The sequence below is a fragment of the Akebia trifoliata genome, chromosome 5, assembly GCF_017979445.1.
Source record: "Akebia trifoliata isolate Shusen 1 chromosome 5, ASM1797944v1, whole genome shotgun sequence".
In the NCBI taxonomy this organism is placed as follows: domain Eukaryota; kingdom Viridiplantae; phylum Streptophyta; class Magnoliopsida; order Ranunculales; family Lardizabalaceae; genus Akebia; species Akebia trifoliata.
This window is the reverse complement of record NC_141379.1, coordinates 35,761,537-35,781,240: the sequence shown is the minus strand read 5'-3', so window position 1 is coordinate 35,781,240 and position 19,704 is coordinate 35,761,537. Positions and strand designations below refer to the sequence as shown.

At 37.7% G+C, this 19,704-nt stretch overlaps 1 protein-coding gene and 1 non-coding gene across 2 annotated transcripts; both read left to right on the top strand.

The window, feature by feature from the left end:
- The first annotated feature begins 5,819 nt into the window (after positions 1–5,819).
- Positions 5,820–5,891, top strand: TRNAQ-UUG (transfer RNA glutamine (anticodon UUG)). Its single transcript has one exon. It is a non-coding gene; the product is annotated as a tRNA-Gln (tRNA).
- Positions 5,892–6,027: 136 nt separating this feature from the next.
- Positions 6,028–16,900, top strand: LOC147402645 (Galactose oxidase/kelch repeat superfamily protein). Its single transcript, XM_086444377.1, has 3 exons — positions 6,028–6,144; positions 11,335–11,910; positions 15,796–16,900. Exons 2-3 carry the CDS (start codon positions 11,342–11,344, stop codon positions 16,355–16,357), a joined length of 1,131 nt encoding a protein of 376 aa, XP_086300503.1. The 5' UTR covers positions 6,028–6,144; positions 11,335–11,341; the 3' UTR covers positions 16,358–16,900.
- Positions 16,901–19,704: the final 2,804 nt, after the last annotated feature.

Genomic DNA, 19,704 nt, shown 5'->3' with positions numbered 1-19,704 from the left:
TTAGAATGTGGACCGTCAATTTTTTACCAATTTTTATCACTAATTTGTAAATCACTTTTGATGGATTTAGAAGTTTCTGATTGAGCTGATTTTTTGTGAGGATGATCTTTTCATCATAGTGACCATCTTTGCAAAAAATCAGCTCAATCCAAAACTTCTAACCCTTATTTTGAAAAACGAAAGTTTTTTCATATGTTTTCTCACATGGCCCTTGAACCGCCCCTATATATATATATATATATATATATATGGGTCAGGTTCAAGGGCCATGTGAGAAAACATGTAAGAAAACTTTCGTTTTTCAAAATAAGGGTTAGAGGTTTTGGATTGAGCTGAGTTTTTGCAAGGATGGTCACTATGATGAGAAGATCATCCTCACAAAAAATCAGCTCAATCAGAAACTTCTAAATCCATCAAAAGTGATTTACAAATTAGTGATAAAAATTGGTAAAAAATTGACGGTCCACATTCTAAATCACTTTTAATGGGGTTAGAAGTTTCAGATTGGGCTGATTTTTTTTTTTGATGATCTTCCCATCATAGAGATCATCCTCACAAAAAATCAGCTCAATCTAAAATTTCTAACCCATATTTTAAAATTTTATTTACCGCCGAAAGTTTTCTTACATGTTTTCTCACATGGCCCTTGAACCTGACCCTATATATATATATATATGAGTAGCGTTCAATGGCCAACAGTTTGGCAAACACATTTTTCAAAACATGGGTTAGAGGTCTTGGAATGGGCTGATTTTTGGTGAGGATGATCTCTATGGTGAGGAGATCATCATCACCAAAAATCAGCCCATTCCAAAACTTCTAACCTCATCAAAAATGGTTTACAAAAAATGGACGGCTCACGATTTTTCAACTTGTAAAATGGGGCTAGAAGTTTTGGAATGAGCTGAATTTTGGTGAGGATGATCTCCTCACCGTAGAGATCATCCTCACCAAAAATCAGCCCATTCCAAGACCTCTAACCCATGTTTTGAAAAAGTGTTTGCCAAAATGTTTGCCAAACTGTTGGCCACGGATAGGGACCCTATATATATATATATATATATATATATATATATATATATATATATAGGTCCCGTTCGGCACCCTTAGTTTTGCCACACACTTTAACAAACGCGTTTTGTCTTACATGGGTTAGAAGTTTCGGAATGAGCTGATTTTTGGTGAGGATGATCTCTATGGTGAGGAGATCATCCTCACCAAAAATTAGCTCATTCCAAAACTTCTAACCCCATCAAAATTGATTTACAAAAAATGGACGGTCCACGATTTTTCAACGTGTAAACATGGGGCTAAACATTTCGGAATGGGCTGATTTTTTGTGAGGATGATCTTCTAATCATAGAGATCATCCTCACCAAAAATCAGCCCATTCCAAAACTTCTAACCCATGTAGGACAAAAAACGTTTGTTAAAGTGTGTGGTAAAACTTAGGGTGCTGAACATTTCCCATATATATATATATATATGAGAAAACATATGAAAAAACTTTCGTTTTTCAAAATAAGAGTTAGAGGTTTTGGATTGAGCTGATTTTTTGCAAAGATGGTCATTATGATGAAAAGATCATCCTCACAAAAAATCAACTCAATCAGAAACTATCCATCAAAAGTGATTTACAAATTAGTGATAAAAATTGGTAAAAAATCGACGGTCCACGTTCTAAATCACTTTTTATAGGGTTAGAAGTTTCAGATTGGGCTGATTTTTTTTTTTGGATGATCTTCCCATCATAGAGATCATCCTCACAAAAAATCAGCTCAATCCAAAATTTCTAACCCATATTTTAAAATTTTATTAAAAACGAAAGTTTTTACATATGTTTTCTCATATGGCCCTTGAACCTGACCCTATATATATATATATTCTTCGATTCTTTAAGTTCATTAACAGTATGTAGTCTTACTTGCTCTAGTAGTTGGCAAACGCCGACCGAGAGGGGAGAACGAACATCGTCGGACAACACCGTCGAAAAATAGGAAAAGATATGCAGTTTTATTCACCAAGAAAATGAACGACTCAACACTACACTAATCTGAGGTCTGCACTATAGACACCCAAATTTGAACGGGCCCTCGACGCAAAATGCCCCAAAAATCGAAAAAAATTAGAATTGGCTCCGAGGCCCAAACCTACAAAAATACAATGTATTTTGTCATCCTATTTTCAATAAACGGCCCAAGGCTACTCACGTGGCCCATGGACCCAAACATCTCATCACCCTCCTACATTCTTAAGCTCAATCCAATGTAAGCACAAACCCATCATTATTCTACCCAATACCCAAGCCCATTCAATTCAACCTAAACCCATTCTTATTCTACCCATTACCCAATCCCATTCAACTCAACCTAACACATTACCCAAGTCCAACACCACAACCAATCACCCAATATCATCAAGGTATAACACATGTCATCACCCCCTCTCACCTCCCTCATCCAACCACCAACTCCCATCACCTTTCTCTAAAAAATTAACTATCCCATTACTTTTCTTTAAATATCATCTACCCACACCTCCAACCTACACCTCCCCCCTAACCTACCCTATCCATTCTTTCAAATCAAATACGTACAACCTACACCTCCCCTTAATCTACCATCATCATATCTCTCCCTAATCTACCATTATCATTACGTACAAACCCATCTCTACAACCTAAACCTACACCCCTCTTCTCAAATCAAACACTTATCCTCTCTCATCAACTCATCTCAACCCTACATTTTCACCCACTTTGACACATGGCATTATCTCCCTCACCCTCCCAAAATATCATCAACCACTCTCTTAAATCCTTCATTTTCTTAAATCAAACACCACTCAATCACAACCACCATCTTAAACACCCATCATCTCATCTCACTAAACACTCTACCCAAATGGGTTGGGTAGGATCCAAACCATTTGGGTCAAAACTCACCCATTTAACCTTCTTACACAAATACCCTTCAATCCCTATCAATTTACACATACCCCTCTCTTAAACCCCACACCATTCTATCATTTTTCTTTATTTCACCCAATTTTACCCTTCAAAATAACTCTCAAACTCTATAAAATCCCCCTCATTCTCAACTCTAAATCCCTAATGAAAAATTAAGAAGAACACCTCAAAAAAAAATCACAACTCACCTCAACTCTCTAACCACCATCAACTCTCAACTCATCTCATAACTCTTAACTCTCAACCTTTTCTCAAACAAATTAAGAAAAGAAAAAGAAGACTCATCAAGGGGTACATCTTTGAAGACCAAAGAAGATCAAGATTAGATCAAAGTGGGTTTGACAAAAGAATACCCCTTCAACTCCCATCTTCTACTCACCCTCTTTTCTACACATTTGCACGCACTACAATGTTTTAAATCACCAAATGGCCCCTTCTTCAATAAGGGTGCCCTCAATGGTTTGAACTAACATTAAAGCCCCTCATACTTGAGGGCACATATCGACTCTTTTTTATTTTATTTTTCTTTTTATTTTAAAAGATCGAATCCGAGATTACCACCAACGATGGATGGAGTAAGGTGCCTCACACCTTCCCTACTCCATAAATGGACCCCCTTACCCTTGAATCAAATGTACTTTATTCATACAAGAGTCATCAAAAGTAAAAAATGACATGATTTTCGAAAAATGTTACATCGGGTGACCATTCACACCCCCTTACCAAAAATGAATGGTGACGACTCCAAAACACCCCAAAGTGGAGGGATATTTCAAAATGACGAAAATCCCATGTCCACATGCACAAGAAGAGATCTACAGTTTTGTTCATCGAGAAGTTTGTCTCTATACCAACCAAGTCGTTCAAATCCTTTCAAAGGATTGAGATACCCACACACAAAAAATAGAAACAAGGTAATACTCAATTTCTACTTTTATTCTATTTCTCCATAATAGGTTCGGTCAGTTGTTTGAGATTTTTGAGTTTTTGTTGAAGTTTTAATTTTTTATTTGGTTGTTTGTTTAAGGTTTGATTTTGGGGTTTTCTCAATACTAGATTCACATGTTGTTAATCAATCAAGGAAGAACAATAGAGTGATGGTAGATGCACATACCTGTGTAGGTCTTAACAATCGAGTTGGACAGGAAGGAGATGTAGAAGAAAAATGAGAGGTAAGAAGAAAAATTAAAGGTAAGGGTTTAAGGATTTTTATAAATAAGGGATAATAGATAGAAATAGTTATTTTTAGGAGGGTATTATAGATATAAATTAATTTTTTAGATTTCAGAACTTCCCCCAGCAACTTTTTATCGCTGATTTTATTTCGTTGAAACTATGTTCTTATTCTGAAATCTGAAACTAAACAAACATGATTTAGAGATCTGAAGTTTGAATATTAATGGTGGACCACCTCCATTCAGATTTCAGAAGTGTTATCAAACACACACTAAGATACATTCTGGGGGGCGGGGGAGGAACTTTCTCTTTGGGGGAGAAAAAAATTGAACAATTTCTTTTCTCCTACTTTTTTTTTCTGTTAACTTTCTCTTTTCTCCTCACTAAACTTCTCAAACAAAAGGAATGAAGAAAAAGTTGATTCCTTTTTCTTATCTTCTCTTCTCTCCATTTCTTTCAGTCCAAACAAAATGTAAAGTGTAAGGCAGAATATAAAATCCCATTCCAAGTAATCCAGAAAAAGTAAATCTCAACTACATTTTCTTGTTATTAAACAAACAAACTTCTGAGAACACATCATTGTCTGCATGCTCAATTATAACCGTTGGGAAAGTCAAGGAAGGAAATATTCGAATACATAAAGGCAAGGTGCCTAATTAGGAAAGGCCCACGTGAAAGGACCTATAAATATCACCTCTTAAAAGGAAAACGTATGCAAGCTTGCAAATTATTTAGATTTGTTACTTTGTGGTAATTAATACCGAATTGTTTGTCGGAGGGAACTATTTCCAGGGTGGTCGTATGAATCATCAAATATCCAGACTCAAGGAAAGAGTTAGAGGAGCTGTGAAAGTCACCCACAAAAAGGAAGAAGGATCGCAACTTAAGATTTACGGTTCCTGAGGTATGGTCTTGGCCATCTCTCCAACCCTTAGGCATTAGCTAATAGATAAGTTAAAGTCTTACCTAATAAAAATAGGTAATATGGCATGTTTGTATAATAGGATGTTGAGAACATTCGTCGACAATCATGCTCTCCATCGTAGGTACTCTTTCTCTCTCTCTCCTTTTTCTTCCCTAGCCCCAGTCATCTCCCTTCTTCTTCTTCCTGAGCCACATCCAATCCAATGCTCTGTCCTCTACTATCAAACCTTATTTTTAATCTTTTGAATTTTGCAAACACTCATGAAAGACAATAATCTCTCTTTCTCGCTCTCTCTCTCTCTCTCTCTGTAAACTATAAATAATGAGAACCAGAGCAAAGCATCCATGGAGGTAAGATCTCTTTCCAATTTGGGGAAGAAGCATAGGAGGTAAGTTGAACTCTCATAATAACCAAACACAAAAGCTACGATACATTCGAGAGTTTAACTCTTGAATATTCAATTCTTTTGGTGAATTTTCCTTTATCAAACATACCCGTCTTTAGCAACTTGACAGTTGTTAAATATCCAACTTTTTCTTAACAAGCACATTCTAAGTTTAGTCACTAAATGGTCTGGTCCACCTACCTTGGGATACACAACTGCACATATTCGTGGAGATGCGCAAATGTGAATCCAGAGGAAAATTTTATGGTTCTAGCACATGCCACGTAAGGATAATATTTTGGCTATGTAGGGGAGTCAGATTATCACAATTCATAATATTATTTGTTAGAAGAAAGTCAAGCACTGGTTCTATGGTGTAGTGGTTAGCACTCTGGACTTTGAATCCAGCGACCTGGGTTCGAATCCCGGTAGGACCTTGCTCTTTTTTCATTTAATAATAATCATTAAAAATGAGCCATGATGGGTAATAAAACATTTTCATATGGGCCTGGAGCTTAACCATTAACAAAAGCCCATATAATAAACTTCTCTAATCAGTTTAATTACTATTTTGTCCAAAAGAACAGCTGGCAATTTTTTTTTTAGGAATAATGGTTTATCGTGTATTTAATTTTTAAATCGTCGAAGCGAAATTATCTTCATTTGCAGGAAGACTCCACGCCTGTCTCTGTAAGTTCTCCCAACTCTTTCTTCTGATACCTTAACGAATTAGAGATTTTAATTTCATCCAAAACCAGAATCGTCAGATCTATAAGTTGTATTCATGGGTTTAACTTTTCTGAGGGCTGCAGATTGTCCAGTTTCTTTTCTAATTCTGTAGATCTCTCGAATTCTAGGGCTAATTGTTTAATGTGTAAACTGGAAATTAGATTTGGAGATTATGGGTCTCGGTTCGGAGTCGTCTTTTAAAAAAAATTCGTGTCTTAAGTAGTCTATCCCATTATTCATAAATGGGATACTTTCGATAGAGTTTTGAAATTGGATTTTTTTTATATTATTTTGTGTTTCTGCAAGAAATACCATCGGAGAAATTGGTCTCTGACATTCATTCATTTTGGGGAATATATTGTACTTAGTTTGAAATTTTGAAGAAATATTCTGAGATTTGTTTGTGATGAAAGCTGTATGAAAATTTGTTTACCAGAAATCTAGTGAAAATTAGTTGATTTTTTTCCTGAGGTGTAGAGGATCCCTAATCACTCAATTTATTGTTTAGTTTGGTATGTTTGAATTAGTTATTTCAAATTCTTAAAACTTAGAAGATTTTTTTTTTTTTGTCGATTACGTTTCCGACTATTCGAATCAAGTAACCTCATGCCATAAAGAAACCTTGTAATCACTATGTGGAGATGCCTCACCCTCCTTTCTCCTATAACACCATAGCCTCAGTGGTTGATGTACGTGATATGAAACCAAATTAGTGCCCGATATCTTTTTTCTTTTTTTTGACAAGTGTAATATATTAATAAAAAGGGGGAAACAAAATACAAGGAGGCCGAGATGGCCTCTAAAAAGTAACCAAGCAAGGAAAAGAAAAAAGTCAAAGATCACAAAAAGAGTTCCATCTAAAAACAAAGTCTTCAAAAGTTATCCCCGCAAAATCTATGTTTTGTTTTGACCAAAGGTACAATAGGCCCAAGATCTCCAGAAAATCGCCGTGAGAGCTTCTTCTCTTACTATTGAACACCCTGTTATTTCTCTCAGTCCATACCCTCCCAGCAATAACCGATGGAAGCATCACCCAAAGGAATCTTTTTCTGGATGAAAAAAACATTAATGTCCCACTCTTCTAATAACGAGGAGAACGTACGAGGAAAGACCCAATTGATTCGAAATAGATTAAGGAAAAATGACCAAATATTATAAGAGTAAGAGCAATAAATTAATATATGATCAACAGATTCCCCGTCTCCTAGACAAAGTGGATAACAGTTTGGAGTGATCCAACCCCGAGCAATCAAGTTATCCAATGTAAGAGTCCTCCCAAGGGATACCAACCAAACAAAAAAGCAGATTTTAGAAAGAACTGATTTAGACCAAATGAGGGATCTTGAGGAGGATCGCTCATCCAAAGGAATGAGTGACCTATGAAAGGATCTAACAGAGAATCTCACATCCTTAGCCCTAGTCCATTCTCACCTGTCCTGTTCGCTCTTGTTGAGATGAAACGAATGTAAGAGATCAAGGAAAATGTTACCTCAGTTAGCTCCCAATCATTGAAGTTCCTCCTAAACCCCAGGTCTCAGGTAGAGTTAGACTCGTTGCGAATCACACATTGTTGGATCAAGCGGTTATTTTTCAAAGAACAGGCGTACAATGACAGAAATTGAGCTACCAGAGGCAATGTGCCTCACCAACTATCCTCCCAAAATCTGATTTTATCTCCCATGCCCACTTTGAATCCAATCCCTCTCTCGAAATCCTCACTCACTAAAGAATCTCCTTCCAAACGCTATACCTATACGAATGTTTTATCTCACCACTATACCAACCTAGCCTCTTCTCCCCGTACTTAGCCATTATGACCTTCCTTCACAAACTATCCCTTTCCTCGCTGAACCTCCAAAACCATTTTCCTAAAAGCGCTCTATTGACTAGTCTAAGACTCCTAATCCCCAGACCTCTGTTCTTCTTGGGCGTGTAAATAACTTTCCATCTAACTAAATGATATTTCTTCTTACTATTCTTATCATTCCACAGAAAATTTCTCATGAGCTTTTCCAACCTGTTTTCAACGGACCTAGGAAGCGTAAAAAGGGAAAGAAAGTGCACTGGGATACCCGTCAAGGTGCTTTTGATCAAGGTAACTTTCATTCCTTTAGAAAGGTATTTGGCCTTTCATGTGTTCAGTCTCTTCTCCAGTCTCTCAATCACCCCTTCCCAAATTTTGACACTATTGTAGGGTGCTCCTAACAGTAATCCCAAATAGGTCGTGGGTAAAGTGTCATACCCACAGCCCAAAGTTGCAGCCATCAAATGCATGTCATTCATTTTACCTACTCCAAACAGCTTACTTTTCTGCAAATTGATATGTAAACCTGAAATAGCCTCAAAGTAACACAATAAAACTCGCAATACTCTCACTTGATCCCTTGAATGTTCCAAGAAAATCAGAGTATCGTCCGCAAATTGTAAGTGAGAGATTAATAGAACATCATTCACCTTAAACCCCGAAAGCTTACCTAACTCGACCGCTCTTCTAAACAGTCTACCCAGGGCTTCTGCTACTATAAGGAATAGAAATGGAGATAACGGATCCCCCTGCCTCAACCCTCTCAAGCCCCTAAAAAAACCAACCGGACTCCCGTTGATTAGAATCGAATAAGACATTGTTGTAACACATTTCATAATCCAACTAATCCACTTTGCTCCAAAACCCATCCTGCCTATCATGTATTCTAAGAAATTCCAACTCACATGATCATAAGCCTTCTGCAAGTCAATTTTCCCAATCATCCCATTTTTCTTGTCCTTAATCCTCAAGTCAAGGTATTCCTTGGCCATCAAAACTCCATCAAGAATTTGTCTCCTCCTAATGAAAGCCCCTTGCTCGTCTTCGATAAGCTTAGGAAGAACTACATTCAAACGCGAAGCAAGGACTTTAGATATTATCTTGTACACCGAGCTCACTAAGTTAATGGGTCTAAAATTTCCTAGCTTATCCGCCCCTAGTCTCTTTGGGATTAGGGCCACAAAAGTACTGTTAAAACTAGAATCCAAACACTTCTTGTCTTGCAACTCCTTAATGACTTCCATGAAGTCCTGCGAGACGACCTCCCAACAATGTTTGAAGAATTCTTTCTTGTTCATCTTGTTTCTCATGTTTGATCATCTAATCAAAAAAGGATTGTTTCTGCCAGATTTTTGTCCTTTGGGAAGCAAATGGTGAATCAGTAAACCACTGTTTCTTACATTGCTCTTTCACTTGGCTTCTTTGGTCTCATTTCTTAGCCTTGTTTGATTCTTTTTCGGCAATCCCTTTTTTCAATCTTGTCCCTTTTCCAAGGTTGGAATCGATTGTTGTTCTCTAGTAGGAAGGAATTCCTTTGGAGGTTTCTCCCCTTTGTATAGTGTGTTGGGGGTACTTAGTTGGAGAGGAACAAAGGAGTTTTTCAAGGGGTTGAATCATCTTTGCAGGAGATCATTATCAATATCTTCAGGCTGTTATTTTTTTGGTGTAAACTTTACCTGGGGTTTAAAGGTGTTTTCTTTGAGGAATTTGTATTTAGGTGAAAAACGTTTTGTATCTCTTAGTTTGTAGTTTTTATGGGTGGTCATCTCCACTACCCCTTGTACATTATATCTTTAATCAACAAAATTATACTGATAAAAAAAAAAAAAAAATTCATAAGGTAACTAATAAGTTTGAACCCAAAATAGTTAGTGAAATTTCATACATCTCCCTTGTTCTTGTAAATGTTTATCATAGTGCCTTTTTTTTTTTCTTTTTTGCTTTCATTTGGCATTTTTTTTAGTCTTCAAAGTCTTTTTTTAACACCTTAGATAACTAGAAAAATAGGGTTTTCCCATGTATGTTTTATCTTTTATGGGACCATCATTTGTATTGGAAGTCATTCATATTGAATTTTTTTCATGTTTCCATCCTTAATTCTACGGAAGTTTGTAAGCCTTCTTATTTTCATTTGGATTCGCAATTCCTTCTAGATCCAGACACTTTATTTAGTCTTCACTTTGTAAATTGCCTCCCCAAATTTCCTTCGTTCTCTTGTACAAAGTAGATGTAGGTGACGCAAGATGCATCGTGGATCTAATTGAAAATTCTCAATCTAATCATATAAAACAAAATTAAATTATACCTTGCGATTATTTCTGTCAGTAATCAATTTGTTTGAAGCTGATGACAACTAGTACAAAACCGCAATTGCTTTCGCAATTCCGAACTCTTGGAGCTTTATCCCAGATTACCCAAACTTATCAGCAATCAATTTGATCACAAAGTTACCAATTTTTTAAATTAAAAGTGGCATTTAGCCCTTCAATTCATCTTCTTTGGATCCTGTCCGTCACTCCTTATACTCTTCTATGACTTGTCCTACATCATTTATGAAGTATTTTTTTTTTTTTTTACATTAACTTAATGTGCTCAACTTTGCATAGGAGTGTGTCTAAATTTCTTGGTTCTCTTTTAAATTTGTAAATTTCTTTCCCACCCTATCTTTACGTAACTTATTGCATTAATTATTGGACATCTAATATTCTATGTCACCACTTTCTTTGTTTTTCTCTAGCACTTTTATAGTCTTGAAATTTTCTTGTTGTTTATTTCATTGCTAGGTATAGCACCAAGTCAAGGTTGGGGAATAAGCCAACAAGGGAAAATTCGATAAATAGGGAAAAATGGAAATCACCAAATTTCATATTGACATTATCCATACATCCACACACAAAAAAATAAAAACCCATATGTCCACAACACATTCAAGGTTTGTATCGTTCAAAATATGAAATGATTACAATCATGAGTCCAAGTTGGGATTCATCAACCGCTCAAAATCCTTAAATTCAATTTTATCCTCATTATCTAACACCTCATTGGTAAAATGGTCACCAACGTCTTCAAGGTCATCTTCTCTTACTGGTGCTTTGATCGCAAAGTTCATGATTTAATTGTGAAGTTCGTAAAAGTCATGACTTATTGAAAAAATCATGATCTAATCATTGGAGGAAAAAGTCACTACGTAATTGCAACTTTTCAATAAATCAAAATTTCAATAAATGACCTTGCAGACCTGTCACTCCACAAAATGCATTTTTCCTTGTCGTGATTTTCTAATTGTTTACTTTTTAAGTTTTGATTTGTTTCTTCTGTACCATGAACTTATGGACCCTATCCAACAGGAAATTCATGCATCAAGCCATAATTCCAGGATTGCCTGACGACTTGGCTTTTAGATGTTTGGCAAAGATCTCACATGGATATCATGGACTGCTTGAAGCTGTGTCCACAAGATGGAGAAATGTCCTTCGCAGCTCTGACTATTCTGGCATTAAAGCTAAGGAAGGATGGTGTGGGAATTGGTTATTTGTTCTCACAGAAGGGAATAACACCCAGTGGATTGCTTATGATCCTGATGCTGATAGCTGGCATCCTCTGCCGAAGATTCCGAGGGACAATCCCAACTGGCACCACTATGGATTTTCATGTGTTAGTGTGCGTAGTAGATTTCTTGTGATTGGTGGATCCTATGCACCACATGATCCACTATTTCCCCTTCAGAGGGCTTTGATAACAAATGAGGTTATGGTGTTTGATCCATTCAAGAAACAGTGGTATAGAGCAGCCAGTATGCAAAATCCAAGGTCCCACTTTGCATGCAGTGTTGTCCGTGGTAAGGTTTATGTAGCTGGTGGGCGCACCTCATCAAGCACGAGAGGACTTGCTCTTGCTGAAGTTTATGATCCATTGGAGGACCGGTATGTTCTATGCATGTGTTTATTTTTTATGAGTCATCCTGGAGTGACCTCAAGCTGGAACCTCATATTGCACTTCAAGCATCTATGGTTCCTGTCCACTTTCATGTCATGAAGTGCGAAATGAGGTTCCAGCCTGAGGTCACTTAGCATTATTCATTTTTTTTTTTTTAATCTGGGTCTTCATTTAGTGTCATCTTTGGTTAGATTCAATAACTAATCTGTCAAATCACACAGCCGCTTTCGAGTACAGTGTCTTTCAATTTATGCTTTGTCTTTTACATACTGTGTGATTTTATTATGGATGTTACTGCCACTGTTTCTTGGTAAATGTCCATTTTTTGTTACCTTATGTTTGCTTTCTGTCAGTGTCTGGGAGTTCGAAAATTAAACTATTAAATTTTAGACATTCTACTATAAAAACTGAAAATATGAACATTCTATTACTTAAGTCAAAAGTCTTCAGTGTTTTTTGATGGGTAAGCTGGACTTGAACCCACAACCTCAAAGTTGTTTTGCAATGCGTCAAACCAACTGAGCTATGAGTCTAAGGCTCTAAGCCCATAAGTGAAAGTCTTAATTAATCACCTAACTAAATGAAATAGACCTGCTTCTTCAGCCTAATCATCGTCAGCATACTTATCCCAACCATTTGCAGCCAGTTCATCAAATCCTGTCCCTCCAGCTAATCTGAAATTATTTATTGGATTGACTGTAGCAACTAGAAGTATTTATATTTGTTAAAATGTATTAAGAGAACCTCTGACTTGAAATAACCATTTGAGAGTGATCTTATTTATGAAGTTCTCTGCATTCTGTTGCTATATATTCAGTTTGAGGGTTGTCTTTTTTTCTTCTTTGATAAATGAACAGATTTTATTGAAAAAAGGAATGGCCAAGATGACCACCCCGAGGGCAAAGAGAGCAATACAACAGAAAAGCTTATAAATTTCCTGTTCTATTACAAACCCACTTCCATTTTTATTTATTTTTTGATAAGTAAACCCACTCACCCCCCAACATACAGCGAAGGAACAAGGTTCCACAGTCTTCTTTTAAAAGCTAAGAAACCCTTACCCATCTGAGGCCCACCTAGTCTTGTGTAAGCGCCCCATAACACCGAACAAACCAAAGAAGTGGGCCCATACTCTCGAAGCCACCACGTAATGAAGGAAAACATGATTTTTTTTTTTTATAAGTATAAAATTTTATAAATGAAGAAAAGATGAGGGGGAGGCTGAGATAGCCCCCAAACAACACGACAAGAGAACCAGCAAAAAGAAAAAAGAAAATAAAATTACACGGTTGGAAGCTAATCACAAATGGTTTCCCAATTAAACAAGAAATCTTGGAAGCACACTCCCTCAAAAGCTTTGTTCATCTTTGACCAAAGGAACAGAAGGCCAATAATCTCTAAAATCACTGTGTGGGACGAGCTCTCCTTGCTATGAAATACCCTGTTGTTGCGCTCTTTCCAAAGACCCCAAGCAATGGCCGATGGAAGGATAGCCCAAAGATGCCTCTTTCTAAAAGAGAAAATATTGAAACTACACCCCTTTAAAAGATCAAAAAAAGATAAAGGAAGAATCCAATCCACCTGGAAACGGGATAAAAAAAACATCCAAATAACACGGGAGAAAGAACAATGTATAAGAATATGATTAACAGACTCCCCATCCCTCGAACAAAGTAAACAAAAATTTGGAGTGACCCACCTCCGTCTGATCAAATTATCCAATGTAAAGATTCTACTCAAAGAGGCAAGCCATACAAAGAAAGACACCTTAGAAGGAATAAGAGCAGACCAAATTATAGATGGAGAGAAAGAAACCTCACATGACAGAAGCAAACAGTTATAGAAAGACTTGACAGAAAACTTCTTATACTTAGCCTTGAGCCATTCTCTCCTGTCCTGCTCATTCTCTCTGAATTGGATCGAATTAAGGAGACGTAGCAGAAATGTAACCTCCGTCAATTCCCAATCATTGAAGTTTCTCCTAAAGCCTAGGTCCCAAGAAATGTAACCTCCGTCAAGTACTCAATTTTTTTTCCAGTTTCTCGATAACTCCCTCCCAAATGTTTTTACTCCGATATGGTGCTCCTAACGGTAAGCCTAAGTAGGATGAAGGGAGCGAATCACTACTACACCCCAAAGTAGCTGCTAAAACTTGAAGGTTCAGCACCTCACCAACCCCAAACACTTTGCTTTTCTGAAGATTGATATGTAAACTTGAAATTGCTTCCAAGCAATATAATAAAACCCTGAGAACTCTCAGTTGTTCTCTAGAAGGATCTAGGAACACTATAGTGTCATCAGCGAATTGCAAATGCGAAATTAATAGACCCTCAATGGTTACTCTGAAGCCAGATAACCCCCCTCTTTCAACCCCCCTCCTGAACAGTTTCCCCAAGGCCTTAATCACAATAAGAAATAAAAATGGGGATAACGGATCCCCCTGTCTCAATCCCCTGGAGCTCCTAAAGTACCCTGCCGGACTACCATTGACTAAGATTGAAAAAGACACCGAAGTTACGCACTTCATATACTCCAAAAAATCTCAACTCACATGATCATAAGCCTTTTGAATGCCAATTTTTCCCAAAAGCCCCACCTTCTTATCCTTTATCCTAGAATCTAGACACTCATTTGCCATTAACACACCATCTAAAATCTGTCTTCCCCAAAGGAATGCACCTTGCTCAAAGCCAATTAATTTCTTCACAACTTCTTTCAATCTGTTTGCCAAAACCTTGAAAATAATCTTGTACACCACCATTTTAAACATACTGCAGAAGTTCACAGAAACGATACCCTGCCTCATCATGTTATCCAACGTGAGAATTTTCCTATGAACCGCCACGCAGATGAAGAAAGATGTCTTGGATGGGATGGATGGCCCCCACACCTCTGCTACTAGAAACCTCATTGGCATCCTACTAGACAAGGTGTGATAAAACGAACGGACCAAAAAATGGCCTCTCCTCTCAGGCTCCCAAACTCTAGTATCCTCGGCTTCCAGGTTGATGACCAAAGAATAAAGAGTATTGGCTAGTGTAGAGATGAACTCCAACTCCCAATCATTAAAAGCTCTTCTCGTACCAAAGTATGAGCTACTCCATTTGACCATACCAGAAACTCAGAAATAGGAACCCCCTTTCTTAAGGGAAGGGCCAAAAAGTCTGGGAATTGGTCCTTGAGACAACGAGAACCACACCAATGATCTTCCCAAAACAAAACATTGGCTCCACTCCCAAATCGGAACCTAACCTTAACTTGAAACAATGGAAGGACCTTTTGATTACCCTTCCACCCGCCACACCCAGAGGATAACCGAACCTGACCACTCTCCCAGTCAGACGACCTCTCACCAAACTTTGCCGCGATAGCTAAAACATTCACCCCCAAACCTCCACAACCGCTTGCCTAGTAATTTTTGGTTCATGTGTTTGAGATTGCAGACCCCAAGACCCCTATTCTTTTCAGGACGGCAAATGCACTTGAGAGTTGTTAGAATTGTGAATCTCTTCTTTCTTGAATCTGTCACAGTTCTCTCAGTTAACTTGTTCCATGCACTTATCCCCATACTCTCACAACTGAAGGGACATTTGTCAATGTAAATTCAACTTGACATCATAATATTGAATGATGCAACCTGTTAGCAAAGTTATAAAGTGTCCCTAATTTGTTTACTTGATAGTGTTGTTCATTTAGCTGTTGGCCCCTGGGTTTGATTTTCTTTTTCTTTATTCAGCAAATCTTTGTTTTAATTCATCTCTGTTACTCTTTCCATACTATTGTAAATGTTGGTCCCATTTTTTAAATTTCTTCTTTTTTCTCTGTGAACTTGGAAAATTGCATACTTCAGTTTTAATTGAGTGAAGTTACAGATGGGAGGAACTGCCATCAATGCCCACCCCACAAATGGACTGCATAGGCTTATCATATCAAGGCCGATTTCATGTTTTGAGGGACCAGGTATGCCTGCCTTACCAGGATACCTCAAAGGTTTTCAATCCTTCGGATAGAACTTGGTGTACAGTGGAGGATACATGGCCTTTCTCAAGGGCAATGCAATTTGCAGTTACAGTGGTGGGGGATGACGGGGTATACACTGTTGTTGATTGGGGTGAGAGCTCCATCAAAACCAGGGGAACTGATTATGGGGAGTGGTGCACTGTAGGATCGGTTCCTCCTGTGATTCTCCCTGACCACACCCGTCCATTGGAGACCTTTGGCTATGGATTTTCTGCACTCGGGCAGGATTTATATGTTGTTGGAGGGAAGGTTCTCAAGTGGGATGAATCGGGTGCTCTTAGGTTTGACATTGTGAAGTTGGATATGGTGAGAATTTGTGATCCGAAAGTTGTGCCTTTGAAGTGGAGGGAAACTAGACCGATGTGTGCATCAGCTCGAGGTGCTGTCATTGGATGTGCTACCATGGAAGAATGAATCTTCTCTCTTCGACTGTGGACATTAATAAGTTATCTGAACTTAAATAACATTGCTCTTAAAAGGTATAACTGGACTGGGATGAGCTGACAGAAAGGAAATTCATTCATATTGTCTGTAGCTACTTGTGGCACACATGCAACGGGCTATCAAGTAAACTGGCGCCCTTGGGAAATATTCTAAATGAATAACTGATTCAATCCAAAAAGTCCAAACCACTGATGTGTTGATTCTCCTTTCTCAATGGTTAGACTGTAAATTCTGTAGAACATATGGTTGTGATTTGTAAAGGGGATTCTGGTTGTTAAAGATGTCAGTTATTCATGGGGATGGGGATGGGGATGGCTGCCCAATTGATTAATACCCCCAGAAAGTAGTTGTTCAAGGTCTCCTCATGTAAGAGAGTGTGATTTTGAATGAAGTGGCTAGTCGATCTACAGATTTCAGGACTGGTTTATCCCTTTATTGCAAGGCAATGTTTCTGTTTTTTAACAATCTGAGGCCCCCGTCTTTGATCGTGTATGGTCCAAGCTTGTTATACAGTATTGATAAGTCAAAATTTACCACAGCAGCAGATGGAGCCCCATCAACCTCAAGCAGATGTAGTCTGCAACATATAACTTAACTACATGCATTTAAAAGTCACAAATCAAATTAATATATCATGAATTTGATGTTTCTGTAGAAGATTGCATCCATCCACTGAAGAAGGCACATCTATTGAACATAAATTGATGCCTTTCAAGGAAATTTCAAGAAACAACCAAGGTAACAATGACCTCATTATCATATTCATATCCAATACTGCTGTTATTACTGACACTCTTGAGATACTTGACCCTTTTTTCCTTGGGTCTGTAGAACTCTCTATTCACTAGGTAATTTCTTTTTCATTTTTTTTTTAAGTCTCCTTTAAATAGACAGCTGAGATGTGAGGAAAAACATAGATTTCCTAGAGATAGTAATGGTTCTATTTTTAAGGATCATTTTTTTTTTTTTTGATAAATATAAATTATATTAATGAAGAAAAGGAGAATAGGAGGCTGAGGTAACCCCCTAACAACGAGAAAGAAAAGCAACAAGGAAAGAAGAAAAAAGTAAGTAAAAACACGCTCGGCGAGGGGCTACAATTCACAAATGGTATCCCAATTAAATACAAAATCTTATAACCTTACTCCCTAGTCTTTACTCATCTTTGACCAAAGGAAGAGAAATCCAAAATCTTCAAGATCACGGTGTGAGACGAGCTCTCCTTATTATGGAAAATCATGTTGTTGCGCTCTCTCCAAAGACCCCAAGTAATGGCGAAAGGAAAGATAGTTCAGAGAAACCTCTTTCTAGAATAGAAGATATTGAAACTCTAACCCTTTAGAAGCGCAAAAAAAGATAAAGGAAGGATCCAATCCACTTGGAAACAAGATAAGAAGAACATCCAAATAACGCGAGAAAAAGGACAATGAATAAGAATGCGGTTGACAGACTCCCCATCCCTAGAATAAAGATAGCAAAAATTTGGAGTAATCCATCTTGATAGGTCAAATTATCCAAGGTGAGGATTCTACCCAAAGAAGCTAGTCATAAAAAGAAAGATACCTTAGAAGGAATTAGCGTAGATCAAATGAGAGATGGAGAGAAAAAAATCTCACCCGATGGCATCAAGCAATAATAGCAAGACTTGACAAAGAACTTCTTATCCTTAGTCTTGAACCATTCCCTTCTATCCTACTCGTTCTCTCTGAATTGGATCGAATTAAAAAGATATAGAAGAGATGTAACCTCCGTCAATTCCCAATCATTAAAATTCCTCCTAAATCCCAGATCCCAAGAGTCCATGATCCCGTCCCGAATCAAACACTGCCTTACTGAATTATGTTTTTTCAAAGAGCAAGCGTACAGGGATGGAAATGGAGTAGACAGAGATGAAGTTCCGCACCATAAATCCTCCCAAAATCTAACCCTGTCCCCCATCCCAACTTTGAATCTTATCTCCCTTTCGAACTTATCGACACCCTTCAGAATGCCTCTCCACACACTACACCCGTAAATCCCTCTAGCCTCTTCACTATTCCAACCAAGCCTCTTCACTATTCCAACCAAAGTTATCTCATTCTTTCTCGAATCTCCAAAGCCACTTGTCCAGGAGAGCCTTATTTGTTAGTCTTAGCCCTCTAATTCCCAAACATCCATTCTTCTTTGGAGTGCAAACCATCTTCCAATTCACCAAATGATATTTTATACCACCATTCTTATCATTCTATAGAAAATTCTTCATGAGTCTTTCAATCTTAACTTCCACTGATTGAAGCAACGAAAATAGAGATAAGAAATAAATCGGAATAATTGTTAAAGTACTTTTAATCAATGTAACCTTACCCCCTTTTGAGTGATATTTTGCCTTCCAAGTACTCAACTTCTTTTCCATTTTCTCGATAACTCCCTCCCAAATATTTTTACTACAATACGGAGCCCCTAAGGGTAAACCTAAACAGGAAGAAAGGAGCGTATCACTACTACACCCCAAAGTAGCAGTTAAAAGTGGAAAATTCGGCACCTCATCAATCCCAAACAACTTGCTTTTCTGCAGATTGACGTGTAGACCAGAAATTGCTTCAAAACAACATAATAACACCCAAAGAGCTCTCACTTGTTCTCTTGAAGGATCTAAGAATATTAAGGTGTCATCTGCAAATTGCAAATGCGACATCAAAGGACCCTCTATGTTCATTCTAAAACCGGATAACCTTCCTATCTCAACCCTCCTCCTGAACAGTTTACCCAAGGCCTCTGTCACTATAAGAAATAAAAATGAGGATAACGGATCGCCCTGTCTCAAACCCTTGGAGCTCCTAAAATACCCTGTCGGACTACCATTGACTAAGATAGAAAAGGAAACCGACGTAATACACTTCGTAACCCACCCAATCCACCTAGAACCAAATCCCATCATACCCAACATATGCTCCAAAAAATCGCAGCTCACATGGTCATAAGCCTTTTACATATCGATTTTTCCTATTAGCCCCGCCTTCTTATCTTTAATCCTCGAATCCAGACATTTATTAGCTATTAGCACACCATCCAGAATTTATCTACCCCTAATGAAAGCACCTTGTTCAAGACCACTTAATTTCTTCATAACTTCTTTCAATATGTTCCCCAACACCTTGGAGATAATCTTGTACATCGATCCCACTAAACTAATAAGCGTGAAATCATTCAAGTCAACCGGAATCAACGCCACAAAGGTACTGTTAAGGGCATAATCCAAGCAATTTTTTTCCTATGACTCCCAAACCACCTTCATGAAATCTTCATATATAATTCCCCAACAATGTTTGAAGAATTCC